Raw genomic sequence first — 19,039 nt, forward strand, 5'->3', positions numbered from 1 at the left:
TAAATTAATAATATTTAGGATAGAGTTGGTTAAATAACATACATTAAAACTAATTTCACCTGTTTCATTTTACTGTTTTAAATGTGGCTACAGGAAAGTTTTAAATGACATACATGGCTCACACTGTATTTCTATTGGGCATCACTAATGTTATACCTGAACCAACCAGTCTAGTTTCTAACAAGAAAAATTTTATAACCATTTTCTTTTGGCTTAGTGTTCTCTAGTTCCACACTTATATCCTAAAGAATAAATAGGGTGGGCTTCCCTGGTGGCGCAGTGGTTGGGAATCTGCCTGCCAGTGCAGGGTACATGGGTTCGGGCCCTGGTCCGGGAAGATCCCACATGCCATGGAGCGACTGGGCCCATGCGCCACAACTACTGAAGCCCGTGCACCTGGAGCCCGTGCTCCGCAACAAGAGAAGCCACCACAATGAGAAGCCTGCGCACCAGAACAAAGAGTAGCCCCCACTCGCCGCAACTAGAGGAAGCCCGCGCGCAGCCACGAAGACCCAACGCAGCCAAAGACAAATAAATAAATAAATCTATTTTAAAAAAAAAAAGAAGAAAGAGGGTGTGTTGACCTGGGGCTACATCCCACAGTGTACTGAAGAAAAGGGCTACCTATAGTCATCACCTGGTTACTCAACAACAAGGGTCCATAATCCATTAGGACAACCAAAGCCCCAGGGGAAATCCAGGGACCTTTTTTTTTTTGTAATTTATTTTATTTATTTATTGGCTATGTTGGGTCTTTGTTGCTACGCGCTGGCTTTCTCTAATTGCAGCGAGCAGGGGCTACTCTTTGTTGTGGTGCGCGGGCTTCTCATTTCCATGGCTTCTCTTGTTGTGGAGCACGGGCTCTAGGTGCGTGGGCTTCAGTAGTTGTAGCACGGGGGCTCAGTAGTTGTGGCTCACGGGCTCTAGAGCGCAGGCTCAGTAGTTGTGGCACACGGGCTTAGTTGCTCCGTGGCATGTGGGATCTTCCCGGACCAGGGCTCGAACCCGTGTCCCCTGCATTGGTAGGCGGATTCTTAACCACTGCACCACCAGGGAAGCCCTAGAGACCTTTTATAAAGTCCTCAAGGTTGAAAGCCCAGCCCTGATCCTGACCATGTCATTTACCAGCTTTATATGAGGGGATCTGAATACTACTACCACTTTGAGGCCCTCCAGAAATCCTTCAGTTGTCAAAGAATTAAGAGTGGCCACCTTGAGATGGCATAAGATCCCTTAAGACAGAAATGACTGTTGCCGCAGCAGCGTATGAGGTGGCATCGTGGGAAGGGGGAAATAGGAGGGAGTGTGGGGAGAACAGGAAGCTGGACTCTGTAGGATGGGTCACTGACAGGACTTCATAAAGGTTTGACGCACGCTCTTCATTTGCTAAATATCTACTTTGTATGAAGCACTGGGCTGAAGAGAGCTAAATAAACAGTGACCACTCTTAAGGAGCTCATAGTTTAACCAAACTGAAATCAGGACAGATAGGTACACAAGGTGGCTCTTCTAAGAGTTAACCCTCGGCTGGAACCTTAAGGATGGAAATCAGAGTTGGTTAATAAAATTAAATAAATCAGTAGACAAAGAGCTGCGGCTAAGTGCACTCAGGAGGCAAGGCAGGTTATGGTTAAACAGGAACGCGAGTATTCTAGAGGTATGATGGACGGACTCCAAGAACCCTTTGAAATGTGTATGTTCCTGCATGACCTGTGTGTGTGTATGCGTGTGTATGTGTGCATGCACACATGTGCATGTGAGAAATACATTACAATCAACAGATTCTCTGATAGCAGTCTCCAAACTTGTAATGCATTTATTTATGAATTAGATACATATAATTTTATGTACTCCATGTAACATAAATAAAATTAGGATCTGAAACAATAAGGTTAAAAATAAACATAAATAAACATTCTAAAATTTTATTTTTACATCTTCAATGGCTTTTCTTGCACAGCCCTCTTGAATACTGCTCTAAGGGACTTAACCAAACAAAAAAAATGACAAAAAGGATATTAAAAACCACCACTGATGGGGAAATAAATGTGGAAAGCCTTGAAAAAGTTATTAAAACTACACCTCAAATGGAAATGAACTGAGGCCAACCACAAAAAATTCTTGAAGTTACTTCTGGAAAGTTTTTCTCTGAAAATGAATTTGGAGTATTTTCACTGGGATGAAAGAAAAATGAAAATGTTCGCTCTACACACTGCAAGTAATCTATGTTTTTGCTTTTATCTTCAAATTGTCCTCTTTTATGTTAATATTATAAGCCATTAAAAATCCTCTTAAATGTTTGTAAGACATAAATTCTCTCTAAAATTTTAGAGATTTTAGAAAAGCCATGTAAAATGGGTCCTACTTTCCATTTTTCTTACTACAAACTTTGAGTTACTATCACAAAATTAAAAATGTCTGCAGGAGGGTGATAGGTTACATGCCAATTGCTTTAGTGGTAAGAATGCTTAGAAAATACATTCAGAAGTTCTCAAGTCATTCATTTTCAATATATTTTCCAAGCATAAAATTTTTCCTCCAATTTCACATTCTTGGTTCTATTCTGGAAAAGTACTTATGTCACCTTCCTTTTACAATATATTTAAAATACAAAGAGATAATTAGCTATAATTTGTTATTGACAATCCATACAACTTATTAAAATGAAAAAGATCTTTATCAAATTAGTACGCTGAAGACAAAAAGTTTGTGTGGAAGGATTTAAAATGCTGAAAACTTTTATTAACAAAAATTCCTTCTGATGACTACATCATTAAAGAGATAAGACTTACTAGATAAAGGCTTAGCAGTACAGGTAGAACATCATTTTATTAAAAATAGGTCAAGGGACTTTCCTGATGGCACAGAGGTTAGGAATCCACCTGCCAATGCAGAGGACATGGGTTCGAGCCCTGGTCCAGGAGAATCCCACATGCCGCAGAGCAGCTAAGCCAAAACTACTGAGCCTGCGCTCTAGAGCCTGCAAGCCACAACTACTGAGCCTACGTGCCACAACTACTGAAGCCCGCGCGCCTAGAGCCCGTGCTCCGCAACAGGAGAAGCCACCGCAATGAGAAGCCCGCACACCGCAACAAAGAGTAGCCCCTGCTCACCGCAACTAGAGAAAGCCCACGCACAGCAATGAAGACCCAATGCAGCCAAAAATAAATAAATTAATTAAAAAAATAAAAATAAGTCAAAAAGGTGGAACTTTGCCACAAATATGACAAAATTTTCATTATCAATATAAAATTTAAAAACTGATTTAAAATATACTAAGCTGCCAATAGAAAAATAAACAATGGATATAGACAATTCCAAGATAGTTACTAGGTAACTAATAAACATATATTCCAAGTTTAATATCAAGAAAAATCCAAGAAGTGGAAACCAAAAATATTGAAAAGGCATGAAAAGGCACTCATGTGCTGCTCATGGAAATGTAAATTGGGGTCACCTTTCTGGAAAAAAATTTGGCAAATTGACAAATACAGATATTACATAGAAAGTTAAATCAACAGGCTAATACATACATGCCACTTTTCAGCTAAAATTTTCCCCATTCAAACTGTTATGTATACCTTTCCAAGACAAATATGGATCTCTGGCATCATTTTACTGGATATAGAGTTTTACGCTGAATTAAAACACCGTATTTTAACAATATCCAATGATGAGCACTGAAATAACCTAAACATCCATCATTATCAATATTGCAAATTGTTGCCAAAAATCTATGCACATGTATCTTAGCAAATTGTTCTAACTGTCCCTTTGGATAAATTATAGGACTGCAGAAAGGATAGTATTCACATTTAAAATTTTGATTTGTAAAGACCTACTGTATTCCCAAAAGACTGAATCAAATGATGCTCCCAGCTCCATTTATAAAAATACCTATTTTCGGGACTTCCCTGGTGGCACAGTGGTTGGGAATCTGCCTGCCAATGCAGAAGACACGAGTTCTAGCCCTGGTCCGGGAAGATCCCACATGCTGTGGAGCTAATAAGTCCATGCGCCACAACTACTGAGCCTGCGCTCTAGAGCCTGCATGCCACAACTACTGAAGCCCACGTGCCTAGAGCCTGTGCTCCACAACAAGGGAAGCCACTGCAAGGAGAAGCCCGTGCACCACAACAAAGAGTAGCCCCCGCTCACTGCAATTAGAGAAAGCCAGCATGCAGCAAGGAAGACCCAACACAGCCAAAATTAAATAAATAAATAAATATATTTTAAAAAACAAACAAAAAAAGACCCTGTTTCCTCACACCCTGCTAAGATTGGTGTTTTGTTTGTTTGTTTGTTTTGCGGTACGCGCGCCTCTCACTGTTGTGGCCTCTCCCGTTGCGGAGCAACAGGCTCCGGACGCGCAGGCTCAGCGTCCATGGCTCATGGGCCTAGCCGCTCCGCGGCATGTGGGATCTTCCCAGACCGGGGCACGAACCCATGTCCCCTGCATCGGCAGGCGGACTCTCAACCACTGCGCCACCAGGGAAGCCCTAAGATTGGGTTTTGCCAGTCTTTGCCAGTAAGAAAATGTTTCCCCCACCCCCCAAATTTTTAAAATTTATTTTATTTTATTTTGCATTTCCTTTATTACTAGCAAGGCTGAACCTGTTTTCCTACATTTGTATTTCTTCCTGGAACTGAGTGAGTCTTCTGCTAACCTTCTGCTGAGTAGTCTTAATTTTTTTCCTATAGATCTTATTATATTGCCCTGTTAAAAGTAAAGAATCCTTCAAGGACTAAGGCCACTCACCACTCCTTTTCAACATCATACTGGAAATCCTTGCTAATGCAATAAGACAATAAAAGGAAATAAAAGGTATATTGATTAGAAAGGAAGACGTAAAACTCTCTTTGTTCACAGATCACATGATCATTTATGTAGAAAAACTGTAAAAAAATAGACAAAAAAACTCCTGGAACTAATGAGTTATTACAGCTAGGTTGCTGGGTGCAAGGGTAATATACAAAGTCAATCGCTTTCCTATATACCAGCAATGAACAACTACAATTTAAGAGAGACATTCCACGTTCATGGATAGGATGACTCAATATTGTCAAAATGTCAGTTCTTCACAACATGATCTACAGATTCAATGGAATCCCAATCAAAAATCCCAGCAAGTTATCTTTTTTTGGGGGGGGGGTGCTGCAACATGAGGCATGTGGGATCTTAGTTCCCCGACCAGGAATCAAACCCAGGCCCTCAGCAGTGAGAACACAGAATCCTAACCACTGGACTGCCAGGAAATTCCCCTAGCAAGTTATCTTGGGGGATATCGACAAACTGATCCTAAAGTTTATATGGAGAGGCAAAAATCTGAGAATAGCCAACTCAATATTGAAGAAGAAGACCAAAGTCAGAGGACTGACACTACCCAACTTCCAGACTTACTATGAAGCTACAATAATCTACAGAGTGTGGTACTGATGAAAGAATAGACAAATAGATCAATGGAACAGAATGGAGAGCCCAGAAATAGAGCCACAGAAGTACAGTTAATTGATCTTTGACAACAGAACAAAGATAGTCTGGAGCAAAGATAGTCTCTTCAACAAATGGTGCTGGAACAACAGGACATCCTCATGCAAAAATGAACCTAGATACAGACTTTACACTCTTCACAAAAATTAACCCAAAACGTAGCTAACTAATGAGAACCTACTGTATAGCTCAGGGAACTCTACTTGATGCTCTGTGGTGACCTAAATGGGAAGGAAACCCAAAAAAGAGGAGATATATGTACTCGTATAGCTGATTCACTTTGGTTTACAGTAGAAACTAACACAACACTGGAAAGCAACTATACTCCAATAAATTAAAAAAAATTAACCCAAAACGAATCATAGACCTAAATATAAAATACAAAACTATAGAACTCTTAGAAGAAAACACAGGAAAAAATCTAGATGACCTTGGGTATGGTGATGACTTTTTAGATAAAGCACCAAAGACACAGTCCACCAAAAAAAATCAAAACTGATAAGTTGAAACTTCTGCTCTACAAAAGACAATGTCAAGAGAATGAGAAGACAAGCCATGAACTGGGAGAAAATATTTGCAAAGAAGACATCTGATAAAGGCCTATTATCCAAAATATATAAAGAACTCTTAAAATTCAACAATAAGAAAACAACTCAGTTAAAAATGGGCCAAAGACCTTTAAGAGACATTTCACTGAAGAAGGTATACAGATAGCAAAAAGCATGTGAAAAGATGTCATCAGGGAAATGCAAATTAAAACAATGAGCTATCACTACACACCTATTAGAATGGCTAAAATCCAGACCACTGACAATACTAGATGTTGGTGATGATGTGGAACAACAGGAATTCTCATTCACTGCTGGTGGGAATGCAAAGAGGTACAGCCACTTTGAAGATAGTTTGGCATTTTCTTACAAAACTAAATATACTTTTACCCATATGATCCTACAATCACACTCCTTTGGTATTTACCCAAAGGAGTTGAAAACTTATGTCCACACAAAAAACCAGCAGATGTTTGTAGCAGCATTATTCATGGTGCCAAAACCTGGAAGCCAATTAAGATGTCCTTCAGTAGATGAATGGATAAATAAACTGTGATACATCCAGACAATGAAATAGTATTCAGTGCTAAAAAGAAATGAGTTACCAAGCCATGAAAAAACAAGGAGGAACCTTAAATGCACATTACAAAGTGAAAGACACCATCCTGAAGGCAGAGGACTATATGAATCCAATTATGTGACATTCTGGAAAAGGGAAAACTAGAGAGAGAGTAAAAACATTCAGTGGTTGTTGGGAATTGAGGGGTAGGGATAATTAGGTGGAGCACAGAGGATTTTTAGGGTAGTGAAAAGTCTCCGTATGATACTGTACTGATGGATACATTTCATTATACATTTGTCCAAGCTCACAGACTGTACAACACCAAGAGTGAACCCTAATGTATATACATAGTATGGAATTTGCATGATTATATCAATTTAGGTTCATCAATTGTAACAAGTGTACCACGTTGTTGGGGGGAAGTTGATCATGGGGGAGGCTAACCATGTGTAGGGACAGGAGATACATGGAAAATCTCTGACATTCCTCTTAATTTTACTGTGAAACTAAAATTGCTCTTTAAAAAAAGTTCGCTTTTCACAATAACTTCATTGTTTTTCTTAAAATATATATGCACTATGAAGAATTCAAGCAAAAAGTAAAATGAAGTAAAAAAAAAAATTCTACCACTCATCCTTTCATACATAGTACACACATAAATGGTTTAGAGAGTGAGCTCTTTGTATATCAAGAATATTCTTTTACTTGCTAAAATTCTTTTATTCCCTAAAGTGGAAAAAAAAAGTTTTATTCTTGTTAATTTTTAAAATACAGGTGAAATATGTGTTCCTTTTCAAAAGGTTATTCCTGCTGAGTTACACATAAATCACATTTTAACAAATATCTTCGTAACTGGCCCAATACACTTTCGGTAGTGGTTTTGCTTTATCTGACTATACTTTAAGTAGAAGTAACACAGACATTTTAAAAATTGAGTGTTTGTCCTTTAACTTTTTCAAATAATCACTGGTCCATCAGCAAATGCTACTCAAAGGAATAATGTTCAGTAAAGAAAGACTGCTACTTACGGAAATCCTATATATCAATCCTTTTATAAGGAAGTAGGGGTATAGTGAGAAAAGCAACAGATTAAAAGTTGGAAGAACTAAGTTTACAGCTTTAATTTTTCCACTTTCTAATTGTGTGATCTTGGAGAAATCCTGACCTTTCTGAGTCTCGACAACCAAATCTTCAAACTGTTGAAGATAAATTAAATTACTTAAAAGGTCTCTTTCAAGCATTAATATTCTGATTCCATTCCTAAAGAAGGCCTAGAATGATTAAGTATGGAGATCCAGGATTATGAGCAATCAAAACCAGGAAAAGAAAAAAAAAAACCCTGATGTGTAAGGTATTATTTCTGTATGCCTATGGAGAACAGTAAAATACAGCAACAAGGTAATAAGGTGAAATACAGTAAACAGTGGTCTACACACTGGGTCATGCATACATACCCTGAGGAGCACCTGGGCATGGAGAGTTTCAAGGGAATTGATTTCTAGGTCTTCAACTTCCATATGTACAATTTTCTAGAACTATTCTACTGATACGTCAGTTTTCATTTACCTCCTCTCCCCTTTCACCTCTCCTCTTCTGCCCTACATAAACCTCTACAAGTCCTGAAACTTACTGTGGAGCTGGGGCCTAACAACAGCTGAGGAGCCAAAAGGAGAGTTTCAAATATTAATGCTGAAAAAGTTAATTGCTCTCCAGACTGGGTATCAAATTTTTTTCAAATCAAGTGGTCACCAGCTCCTATTTCCATGAAAATGGAAGGAGAACCAAATCCATTTGCTACTTGAGAAAGCCTTAAAAGTATTTTTGATTGTGGATCACTTTGCTGTCAACTCAAAAGAATGGGTGATACTGCTAAAATAAAGCACTTTTTATTACCATCTACTAAATTTGTGGACAAGATTTCTCAATACTTTAAAGTAAAAAAGGAAGAGAATCGGTGCAGAACCTCATCTTTTCCAATAATACTTATAAATGGATAAAATAGATTTCTAAATGATTTAAAATAAATAAAATGCATTTCCAATTAAATTTTTACTATTTAATACTTATTAAATTTAATAACTCACATGTTGTTTTGATTGTCTACTGGTTATGACTGTATTGGTAACTCAATCCAAAATAAATCTGATACAGCCTTACAGACACAGGAAATTTCAAATGTTTTAAATTATAACTGTTTTTGCATAGAACTCAGAAGAACTGGGTGACACTGCTTAAGTACTTTCTATTTCCATCTACTAAGTTAATGAATGAATTTACTTTTGTTGTAGAAAAGTATGACACTGTGATTGATAAAATGTTTTCAAGTATAAAAGAATACATTAGGATAAGAATATGCAGAGACTGTCAAACAGAAATGAGTTCAAAGAGAAAAATAAGGGATGTAAAGATTCTGTTAAAATTAAGAGCTTGTTCATGTTTTATTAAAACAGATCATGGGGATATCAAATTTTAAAAATTCCCCTGGATGTATTTAAAACTGTAATTTAAATAATACACCAAAATCTACATCATTTACAAATACACTTGGAAGAAAAATTCTAGATATGTAAGAAGGTATCCAGTTTTTTGTGGGTTTTTCCCCTAGTTTTTCAAAGAGATATGTGAGCAAAAAATGTTCGAAAACCCTTGTAGTAGAAGTCAAAATATGTCATTAGTCTTAACCTTCGTCCTAAGATACTGCCTACTGGACACCCCAACCTGGAGGGCTCCCAGACACCTGAACTCAACATATTTAAAAAGTAAATTTATAATGTACTCCACCACCCTCCCCCAATCCTCCACACACACACACAAAAGAGGAAAAGAAGAAAAATAAAACCTGCCTTTTCTTCCTTTTGTATTTTTATTACTAGCTTCATGATCTACCTGGTCTCCCAAATTTAAAAGGTGAAGTTTTTTGTTTGTTTGTTTTTAACCTCTCAAATCAAATCAGTTCCGAGGACCTAACTCCTGACTTCCTATCTCTATTCCTTCCACCACTGCCATTGTTCAAGATCTCTTCACGTGCTGTCATCAAACAGCTCTTCTTTAAAACAATAACGGCACTTAAATTTACTTCCCAACATCTCCCATGGAGAGTGAAGCTACTTTATCATTATCAGAGCTATACAAAAATACCTGTCATACATACAGCTGAGTTACGCAAAGAATTATAGAATCATGAAGTCAGACAGAACCAGAAAAGTCAAACCCCTTGACAGGAACCTCATCCAAGTATCTTTCGGGAATTTTTAATCTCATGAGGCAGTGTACTTCCTCTCTGGACATCTCTGTCAGAGATCTGGGCCCAAATACAACTTGTTTGACTTTTTCTAGGATTATTGTAGTTAAAACAGAGATTCATGTTAAAAGAAGAAGACGTAAAATTACACAAAATTCTAAACAAAAAGTTAAAAATTACTTATAATTTCAGCATCCACAGATGGCTTCAGTTAGCATTTTGGGATATATATTGGCTTTTTTTCCTTCTGCAATCATGCACAGTATGTGAATATGTATATATTTTATGATTTATTTTTAAACAAAATCGGGATAAATCTGTAAATACCCTGAGGTTTTTTTGTTTGTTTGTTTGCTAGCTTAATGTTGTAAGCAATTCTTCATGCAATTAAATATTCTTCAAATTCTTCCAAGTATTTTAGTGGGTACACAATACAGAAATAGTAGAAAATACTAAAATTTATTTAGCCATTTGTAAACTATTTACACTATACATACTTTAAATTCTTCAATGCATTTTAGTGGTCACACAATATAAAATTAAATACCATATAGTCACAATAAGAAATACTATAGTTAATTTAACCATTTATAAATTTTTTGTTTTCAATTTTTCAGTGATAAATACATGATGAATGTCCTTGAAGATCATTAATCTTTATCTACATTTCTAGTTATTTGCTCAGGACAGATACCCAAAAGTAAATTATCAGGCAAAAGTATTAATTTTCTAAGTATTAATTTTTTTTATTCAATTGCTAAATTACTTTTCAGAAAACGTAAAACAATTAGACTCCTACTAGCATTACATGAGTATAATCTTCAAGCTATACACTTATTTTTTTTTAATTTGTCAATCTGAAAGCAAAAATCAGTATCATTCTTTTAACCTGCATTTCTTTTATTACTAGTGTGCTTAAACACAAGATCTCCCTTTCTATTTCTATTGTTTCTACCTATTGGTACTTATCTACCCTCTGAGATAACATCCTTTTTCCATGCAGTAAGAGGAAGTAGAAGAGAATGCATGGGCTTTAGGGTCACAATGACCCAGAGTTTAATCCATTTCCAGTACCTAGTTGTGTGGCCTTGGACAAGTGACAACTTTAAGCTTGGATCTCTTCCTGTATATTAGCAACTGACCTCACAGAGCAGGAAAAGGCTACAGCAATCCAGAACACACAACCAATCAAAATCTGAGTTAATCCTCTCCTCCTCCCTCTCACTCACATGGCAATCCCTCAAACACTGGAAGACAGCAATGCTCCACCATCTCTCACCAAGCATTCCCCACCTCCATTCCCACCCCTCCTGGCCCAAAACCTGAGTCTTTTCTCTCCAGACTAAATGTCTCCCATTTCTTCAGTCACCTGTCAAACAATACAGTTTTCAAATCACCTCACCACCCTGGTCACTATCTTCAGAGTCTGATTTAGCTTAATCATCTCCTCCTAGAACATGGCATCTAGAACAAAATAGTCCAGATATGGTTTGAAAGACCAGAGCAAAGGTTATCATTTCAAATAATCATCTCAAATCGTCAAATTTGTTTTCTTTATCAAGATCCATGAACCAACAAAATCTATAATCCGTAAACCTAAAAGTCTAACTATATTCCACTCACCTTCACCAATGAGGGAGACCAGTTTGAAGGTAAGGGTGTGGAACACGACAGGCTCTTCTCCAAGATCGTGCCTGATGCCTCAGACAAGCGAGTTAACTTGCCTGTAAGCTCAGTTTACTTACTTCTTGGTAAAAATGGGATTTAATGTCTCTAAGCTCAGTTTACTCACTCCTTGGTGAAAATGAGTACCGCCAATTATCTCATAAAGCAATCTTTTGTGAAGATTAAAAACATCAATTACAGTATCTGGCATGTAGGAGGTCCTCAATAAATGGAAACAAATAATTATAATTAATACTGAACCAAGACTACTGCATCTTTATTAAGCACTGTTTACCAAGTACTTTACATGGTCCTGAGCTAGAGTTTGGTCTACTCAAAACTTCGAGAAACAGAGTAGGTTTTGCTGAAATTTAGTTATCTGATTAATAATTTTTCTTCCCCAAATTATGCCCTGCCTTTGCCCTCTCCTCCCTCTAGCCATCATCTTCAGAAAACGAAGAGCCATCCCTACCAGCAGGTGGAGGCATGGAGCAATAATCCAAAATTATAAGCAAGAGAGACTCTGATGTCAACCACAGGATCAGTGGCAGAGATCCCTTCAGAAGGCTTCCTGCCAGCAGCCAAAATGAAGCCCCGCAAGATTAGAAGGCTCATCTACAAATATAGTTTTTATTCCTTTCCTCACATACTGATCGCGTGAACACTTACACCTGAATGCAACCATGCAAAATGTATCATTTACTTGTGAATAATCTTTTGAAAGGCATATTTGGCAACAATGTAAAAATTAATGGTCTACCTTATTTTCAGGCAAGAACAGGCCATTTAAATGTGGAAGAGAATATACACTTAGTAGTCTCCCAATTCAAAATAATCATAAAATATGAGCAATTTGTAGCCAGAAAAAAATATTTTGAGTTCTTTTTAAATTAGAAGATTAAAAATTAATTGTTGAAGTTTTCTGGAGTGGCCAAAGGGAATGTAAGAATGTCCAGAAAACTTCCACTAAAGATATTGAGTCAAGAGACTTCTAACAAAATTAGAAAGATTTTATAGCCACACAACAAACGTGATACACACAGTCTTTAGTACAGAAAAAGAAAAAAATTAAATTCATTAAGAGGATCTGCATGCAATGAGGGTTCTTTATCATCTAAATTTCCTAGGTGTCTTTATGACTATTAATGATCCCAGACAAAAACTGAGTTAAGCTAAACTCTGTCCGTTTCCCTTTCTTCAGCTCTCTTCTTCCAAGCCTGTCTCTATAGCCATCCCCAGAAAAGAAGTCAGTTCTCTAAAACTGCTGTAATCCTTTCTGAAAAAGGAAAAAAGGAGTGAGGGGAGGAAAGGAGGGAAGGAGGGAAGGGGAAAGGAAGAGTTGAAATTTACACTGAAGTGTTCGCAGAAGGCTTATCAAACTGCCTCCAAGAGAATGGACGGTACCTCCCTCTCCCTCTTTCCACCCAAAGTGGGCGCCCTAATCTTCCTAACTCCTGCAAAGAGCTTAATATTATACCTCTCGCAGGACATTTGTGTTTAAAAAAATTTTTTTGAGTAGACAGTATGTACAACTGACAGAACTCTAGGCGTTGCAACAAAGCACCAAAATCTGGACACAGGTCTAAAACCTCTCAATCCACATCCCACAGACTACACGTATTCCTGATGACAACTTATAAACCACTCGTTTGAACACCCTACTCCACACACAAATCTGCAGTCCAAATACACTATAAATTTACATTAATATTATGTTTGAGCATGTTATTTGAAGTATAGTATAAATACATATTGGTTCTGAAGTATAACCCAAAATACGGTAGTACTGAATTTAAATCAAAATACGAAGCATTTCTGAAAACAGAAAAATGAAACCAAGGTCCCAACCAAAGGAGTGTCTTGCGAGTGGGCAGGGAGGAAGGTGTCAGGAACAGAATCACTCCCCCGTTCACCACTGTTCACACGACTCATGTACTGGCTTCTAAACGCAAGCTTGTGAAAAGGCAACAACTGTGCTAACAATATTTGAAAAGATGCAATTTACAAACTGATATTAGATATATAACAGCCTCCATAAATAAGCACAGGATATGCAAATGAAATGTCACAAAAGAGGTAACGCAAATGTACAAAAAACAGTTGAGAAACTGTACACCCTTGCTCACTGCGAGTGAAAACAAACTCGGTGTACCACAGCACACCTACTGAAGCAGTAAAACGTTTGTATAAATGTTTATAAAATATTTATAAAATAGTTATTTAACATATAAGTATTACAATTTAATACTATGTGACTGGAGATGAAAGCGATATGCTCATTCATCTTTGCACTGTAAAAGAAGAGAGAATTCTAGAAAGCCAAAAAGTGTTCCTACCTCTCGACCCAATCTAGTGCTTCCACTCTAAGGACTTTATCAAACTTGCATGAAGGTATTAAATGAAGTTTTGCAGCCAACAGCAACAACCTGAAAGTAGCTCTCATGTTCCGCATCCGGAGAATGTGCTACGGACAGATCAACATGACATCACTACTACCCATCATTAAGCACACCACACACCTGCTCTGCCAATACAGTAGCCGCTAGCCATATGGAGCTAGTTAAACAAAACTGTATTTAAAATTCAATCCCTCAGTCAAAACTAGTCATATTTCAAGGGCTCACCTAGCTATGTGGCCAGTGACTATTATCTTAGGTACTGCAGAGAACACTTCCATCATCACAAAAACTTCTTTTGATGGTGCTGATCTACATAGCTACCTGCGCCTCCTCTCTCCTCCTCCCCTACATGCACCCATTTACCCAGAAACATCTTCTTAACCTGCAGGCCTTACCCTAAGGCTCAACTACCACGTGAGGCTTCCCCTGATTTACCCAGGAAATTCAGGTATACCTTCTTGTAGCCTCATTACAGCTTGATAACCCCAGTACAAAAATTACATCACATATAAGCATACCATTTCCCCCACCACAATCCTGTGAGCTTTGTCAAGGAGAAACCAACTCTTATCCAAGGGGCTCTGAACTGTTCTGGCACATACAGGACCTCGATAATTTGTCATATACTTAGAACATTACCAAAGACAACAGAAGTGTGGACTGTGACTACAGGTGAAAACTGTTTATGAATCAGGAAGGCAATGCTTCAAAGAAAACCTTGGTTAGGCTGGCAGGCTCCCAAGTGATTTTTTTTTTAAACTACTAATTCTTTACATTTTCTCAGCACCTAACACAAGGAGCCTCGTTCACAGAGGTGTTCAGTAAATATTTGTGGAATAGTTTCTGGATTAAAAAAAAAAAGACACCAAGAATGAACGCTGTGGTAAACTATGGACTCTGGGTGATACTGATGTGTTAGGGAGGTTCATGTACTGCTCACGTTGGGGATACTGATGATGGGGAAGCTACGCATGTTCCAGGTGAGGGAAATCTCTGCGGGTTCCACTCAACAGTGCTGTGAATCTAAAACTGCTCTAAAAAAATCAAGCCTATTTAAGAAAAAAGATACAGGTGCTAAATTAGAAATCAAATTTAGCTTATTATGGTATTAAAAGCATATGTTTACATGTTAGATCCCAAAATTTTGTTCAGTAATAATACATATCATAGATTTATGTTAAATTTAAAAAATTAAACCTCAGATTTCTAACCCAAATAAGATTTGTTTCCAGTGCATAGGAAATCTGACTGAAATAAGCCCAGGTGCGGTGTTTTGGCATGCTATCAATACACTAACTCAACTTCCATGCTTAATAAGCACCTACCTATGCAAAGCACTGTGACCACAGCGGTGAACAAGATAATTTCTGCTCTCACAGTATTTTTTTTCCAAATAAGAAACGTATTTTGCAAGATAAATGTTTTTATACTCAACTATCAACAACAGATATCCCCAAAATGGTGAAAACAATCACCAATCATCTTCTGTTATCCTTATTTTTCAAATAATTAAAAAATTTGTATTAACCATTTGAGAAAGTAGTACATGACCTGATTTAAAACAAAAAGTTAATGCTTCATTTACTTGGCATCCTTGGGAGAGTTGGTGCTCCACATAAATGAATTTTCCAGATAACTCGGGCTTGTCCATTTAAACATCAACACTTAAACTGTTCGGCATGGAGGTTTTTTTTAAACAGCACAAATCTTTCAACTTTTAAAAACAGACTCCATTAAATGCTATTTTGACTAATGTCAAAAACATGACTGTGTTGTATAACACTCAAGATGCCAAACTTTATGTCCTTTTAAAAAGTTTTTGGCTTTGAAGGGCGTTTCTTTTGACCCCGAGCTTTTGGTGCGTCAGCTGTCAACTTTTGCTGCTATCAGTGTGAACCTGACTCTAGCAGCCTCCCACCCCCCTTCAAATCTGCTGCTACTTGGAAAACGAGTTCGTCAGAATTTTGCCTAAAACACACTGGCTTTGAGAGGATCTCCAAATCTACTTTGGTTGCTCAGAGTCTTCGCTTCCTTCCTGAATCTGTTAAAGTCTGGAGAGCCAAGTTTTGGATAAAAGAGTTACTGCTATACCTGGATGAAAGTCCTTTCGTTGATGTCCTATTTTCAACGGATGCTCAGTCAGAGATAACTTCATTAGCCATTTGCTCATTCAACCAACATTACTAAGTCCCTACTAAGAACTGGCCTCCCATATTACAATGAAAATTGAAAAGACTGCTAGTTGTGAACATATTTTAAAATACAAGTACTCTAATATAAATAACTGTTCTACTTAGTGCCTAAGGAAAAAAAAAAGAAAAAGAAAAACAGATTTCTTGAAGTCTTTTAAATGAAACTATAAAACCACCCAAACTTTTTATAATTCCTGTAACTTAAGACTTAGAAACTGAAGATTCAAGGGTAAAGAAAGCTTTTGATTTAACCAAATATTTACTTTATACAGCTCTGAGTAAGATTCCAAGATTTTCTACCTCTTTTTCAGTCTATTACAAATTCCCATCTGGCCCTAAAGAAATCACTATGACATATGTTTTAGTATTAAATGATAATCAAAGTCTTGACAATGATAAATATACCCATTCAGCATCATGGTAAGTTTACTGTCATTTTAATATTGTGCATCGCTAATTTGAAAAAAGTGTTGCTTTATCTGCCAATCATATTTTTTAAATTCCATTACCCATTTAAATCTAAGGCTAGGAAATGAGTCAAGAAGGAATGGAGCTTAAAGCTGGTCTCTGTGGATTAATTAAGACATCAGGTAAACTCCCTGGCATCAGCCGTAACTTGTTGTAACTACCTTGGAATCTCCCATCTCATTTTCTCCTTGGGATGCACAAGTAACTTTATTCACATTTTATAATTTTACAAATGAGTGCTGATTGCCTTGATTATTTAGACTGAAACGGAAATGGGTATTAGTCATGTGCTGCTGATATAAGAAATGAAAAAGTTACTACCATTAAAAACCTTTTTAATGCATTAGTATCTCTTCAGTATTAAATTTGGAACCTGAAAATGCTTTAAGCAGTACTGTAAAGGCAGATCACGGACCTAACTTTAAAAGTAACTATGTAGCATTATTTTTAGATGTCACTTAATATTATAGTAATCTTTACAAGTTGGCTCTGACCTCATTAGCATACCACCTTGTCCTGCGAAAGAAGTCTGATTTTAAATAAAACCAATTCACAGAGAAACCCAAATATAGGCTACTGCTCTCTCTCTACAAACAATTTAGGCAAAGAAGCAAATGGCAAATATTTACTGGACACACCTACTGTAAGTAAATCTCTATCGGGTGCTATCCACATTACCAGTAAAAACCAAAAGAAATACAGACCTGGCTCAAGATATTTACAATATAATAGGAGAGAAAAACATATACCCCCATAAAAGAAGCTAACATTAATCAACAGGAAAAATAAATATACGTGATTTAAAAAGTGATCGTGAACATGTGACGTTCTGGCAGCAGAAATGGAGGGCACTCACTCAGTTCAAATGTAAACAAAACAAAATTCTTTTAACCTCCTTATTTTAAATCCGGCAATCAAAATCAGCCAGAAGTAGAAGCTGGGCCAACAGCATCACCATAGAAAAAACAAAACACGAAATTCTCAGGGGCAACCGGTATTGGCCCATTCAAAACAAAGTCTTCCTGGGAGTGCTCCATCGGTAGTTTTTCTCTTAAAACCTCCTTATCAAATTAAAAACAAAACTGATTCCTGGCTATCAACTTTACGAAAACCGAAGCTTCGAGGAAGCACTCTAGAGACCGATACCACTTAGGGTCCATCCACATCATCGAAGGAGTCGGGGGAAAGAGCAACTGGGAATCGGCCTATTGTTCGGAGGACCGCAGGACCGTCCGAGCACCGCAGGGCGCGCGGGAGCTGCGGGAGGCGAGGCACGCACCCAGCACAGGTGTGTGGGCGTGAGGGTGGCCAGGTGTGCCCAGGACCACCGCCGACGAAGAGAGTCCCAACTTCCAGACCGAGACGTCGAGAAAGGGAGGAAGACGAAGTCATTCCTGAGTCTTAAGCCGCTGAGCACGGAGGGGGGCGGGCCTGGGAAGGGTCTGCAGGGCTCCCAGAGCCCACCCGGGTCCAAGCTTGAGCAGGCCGGGGGGCTGAAGCCCCGAGGGTCAAGGAAAAGGCTCTCGAATCGAGGGGCCAGACTAGGAATCCCCGAACAATGGGCAGTAGTGGACCTGGGGTGAACGGCGAGGACTGGGGAGTAGGGGTCGCGGAGGTGAAGCCAGGTGGGAGGGGGGAAACAACAGAGAAGCCCCCAGGCGTGGGCCCCCGGCGGCGGCGGCGGCGGCGGCGCTTACCTGTGAGAGCTGCCGGGGATTCGGGCAGCCGAAGAGCGCGGAGCTGGAGCTGAAGCTGATGGCCCCTCGGCGGCTGAGGACGTGCTGGGGGACCGGCCTGTCCAGGGGCAGCACCGGCAGCTGGTAACATACTTCCATTGAATACGCCCGCCCTGCCCCCGCGCGGCGCCCGCCCTGCCGCGGCCGCCGGCCCCTGCACTGGGAAGGGGCCGCGGCTCGGGGGCGCCGGGCCGAGGCGGGGGCAGGGCGGGCGGGCGGGCGTCGACCCCGGGCGGGGAAGCCGCGCTCACGCCTCCCCCACCCCAACACTCCACCCGGGTTGCCGGCGGCAAGGCGCTGCGGCGGCGACGGTTACGAAGAGCAGCACGCGCCCGGCTCCGGGGTGCAAGCGGGGGCAGCACGAGCCAAGTGGGAGGGGGAACCCCGGCGCCGCCAGGCTCTTCGGCCGAGAGGAGAGGGTCCGGGGCCAGCGGCGCAGGAGCGGAGCAAGGACAGAGCAAAGCGGTGCAAGAAAAGACTGCTGGAGCCAGCAGCGAGACCCCAGAGCGCGCGGGGCTCGGGTGCAGCCACCAGCTCCGGCCGCCGCCGCCGCGGTCCTGCCCCTCCCCTCCCCTCCCCTCCCCCGGAGCCTGACTTCACTCCGCCGCCAGCGCGAGCCCGGCGTAATTCACACTTTGCAGCCGCGGACCCTGGGCCAACCACCGCCGCCGCCACCGTGACGTCACGACGCTGCGCCGCAGGCCCCGCGCCGCCGCAGCGTCCAGGGAGACCGGCTA

At 39.6% G+C, this 19,039-nt stretch overlaps 1 protein-coding gene across 1 annotated transcript in view; it reads right to left on the minus strand.

Annotated features, from left to right (window-relative positions):
- PDE7A (phosphodiesterase 7A) overlaps positions 1 to 18,401 on the minus strand; it is a gene marked incomplete at both ends in the record, with an annotated part of 105,688 nt that extends 87,287 nt beyond the window's left edge. The window contains one exon of the mRNA XM_079722800.1: positions 18,264 to 18,401. Within this exon, the coding sequence (XP_079578926.1) occupies positions 18,264 to 18,401 (138 nt within the window). The remainder of the gene's footprint in view (positions 1 to 18,263) is intronic.
- Between the last annotated feature and the right edge of the window lie 638 nt (positions 18,402 to 19,039).

The sequence above is a fragment of the Hyperoodon ampullatus genome (genome assembly GCF_949752795.1).
Source record: "Hyperoodon ampullatus genome assembly, chromosome: 17".
Lineage (NCBI taxonomy): Eukaryota > Metazoa > Chordata > Mammalia > Artiodactyla > Ziphiidae > Hyperoodon > Hyperoodon ampullatus.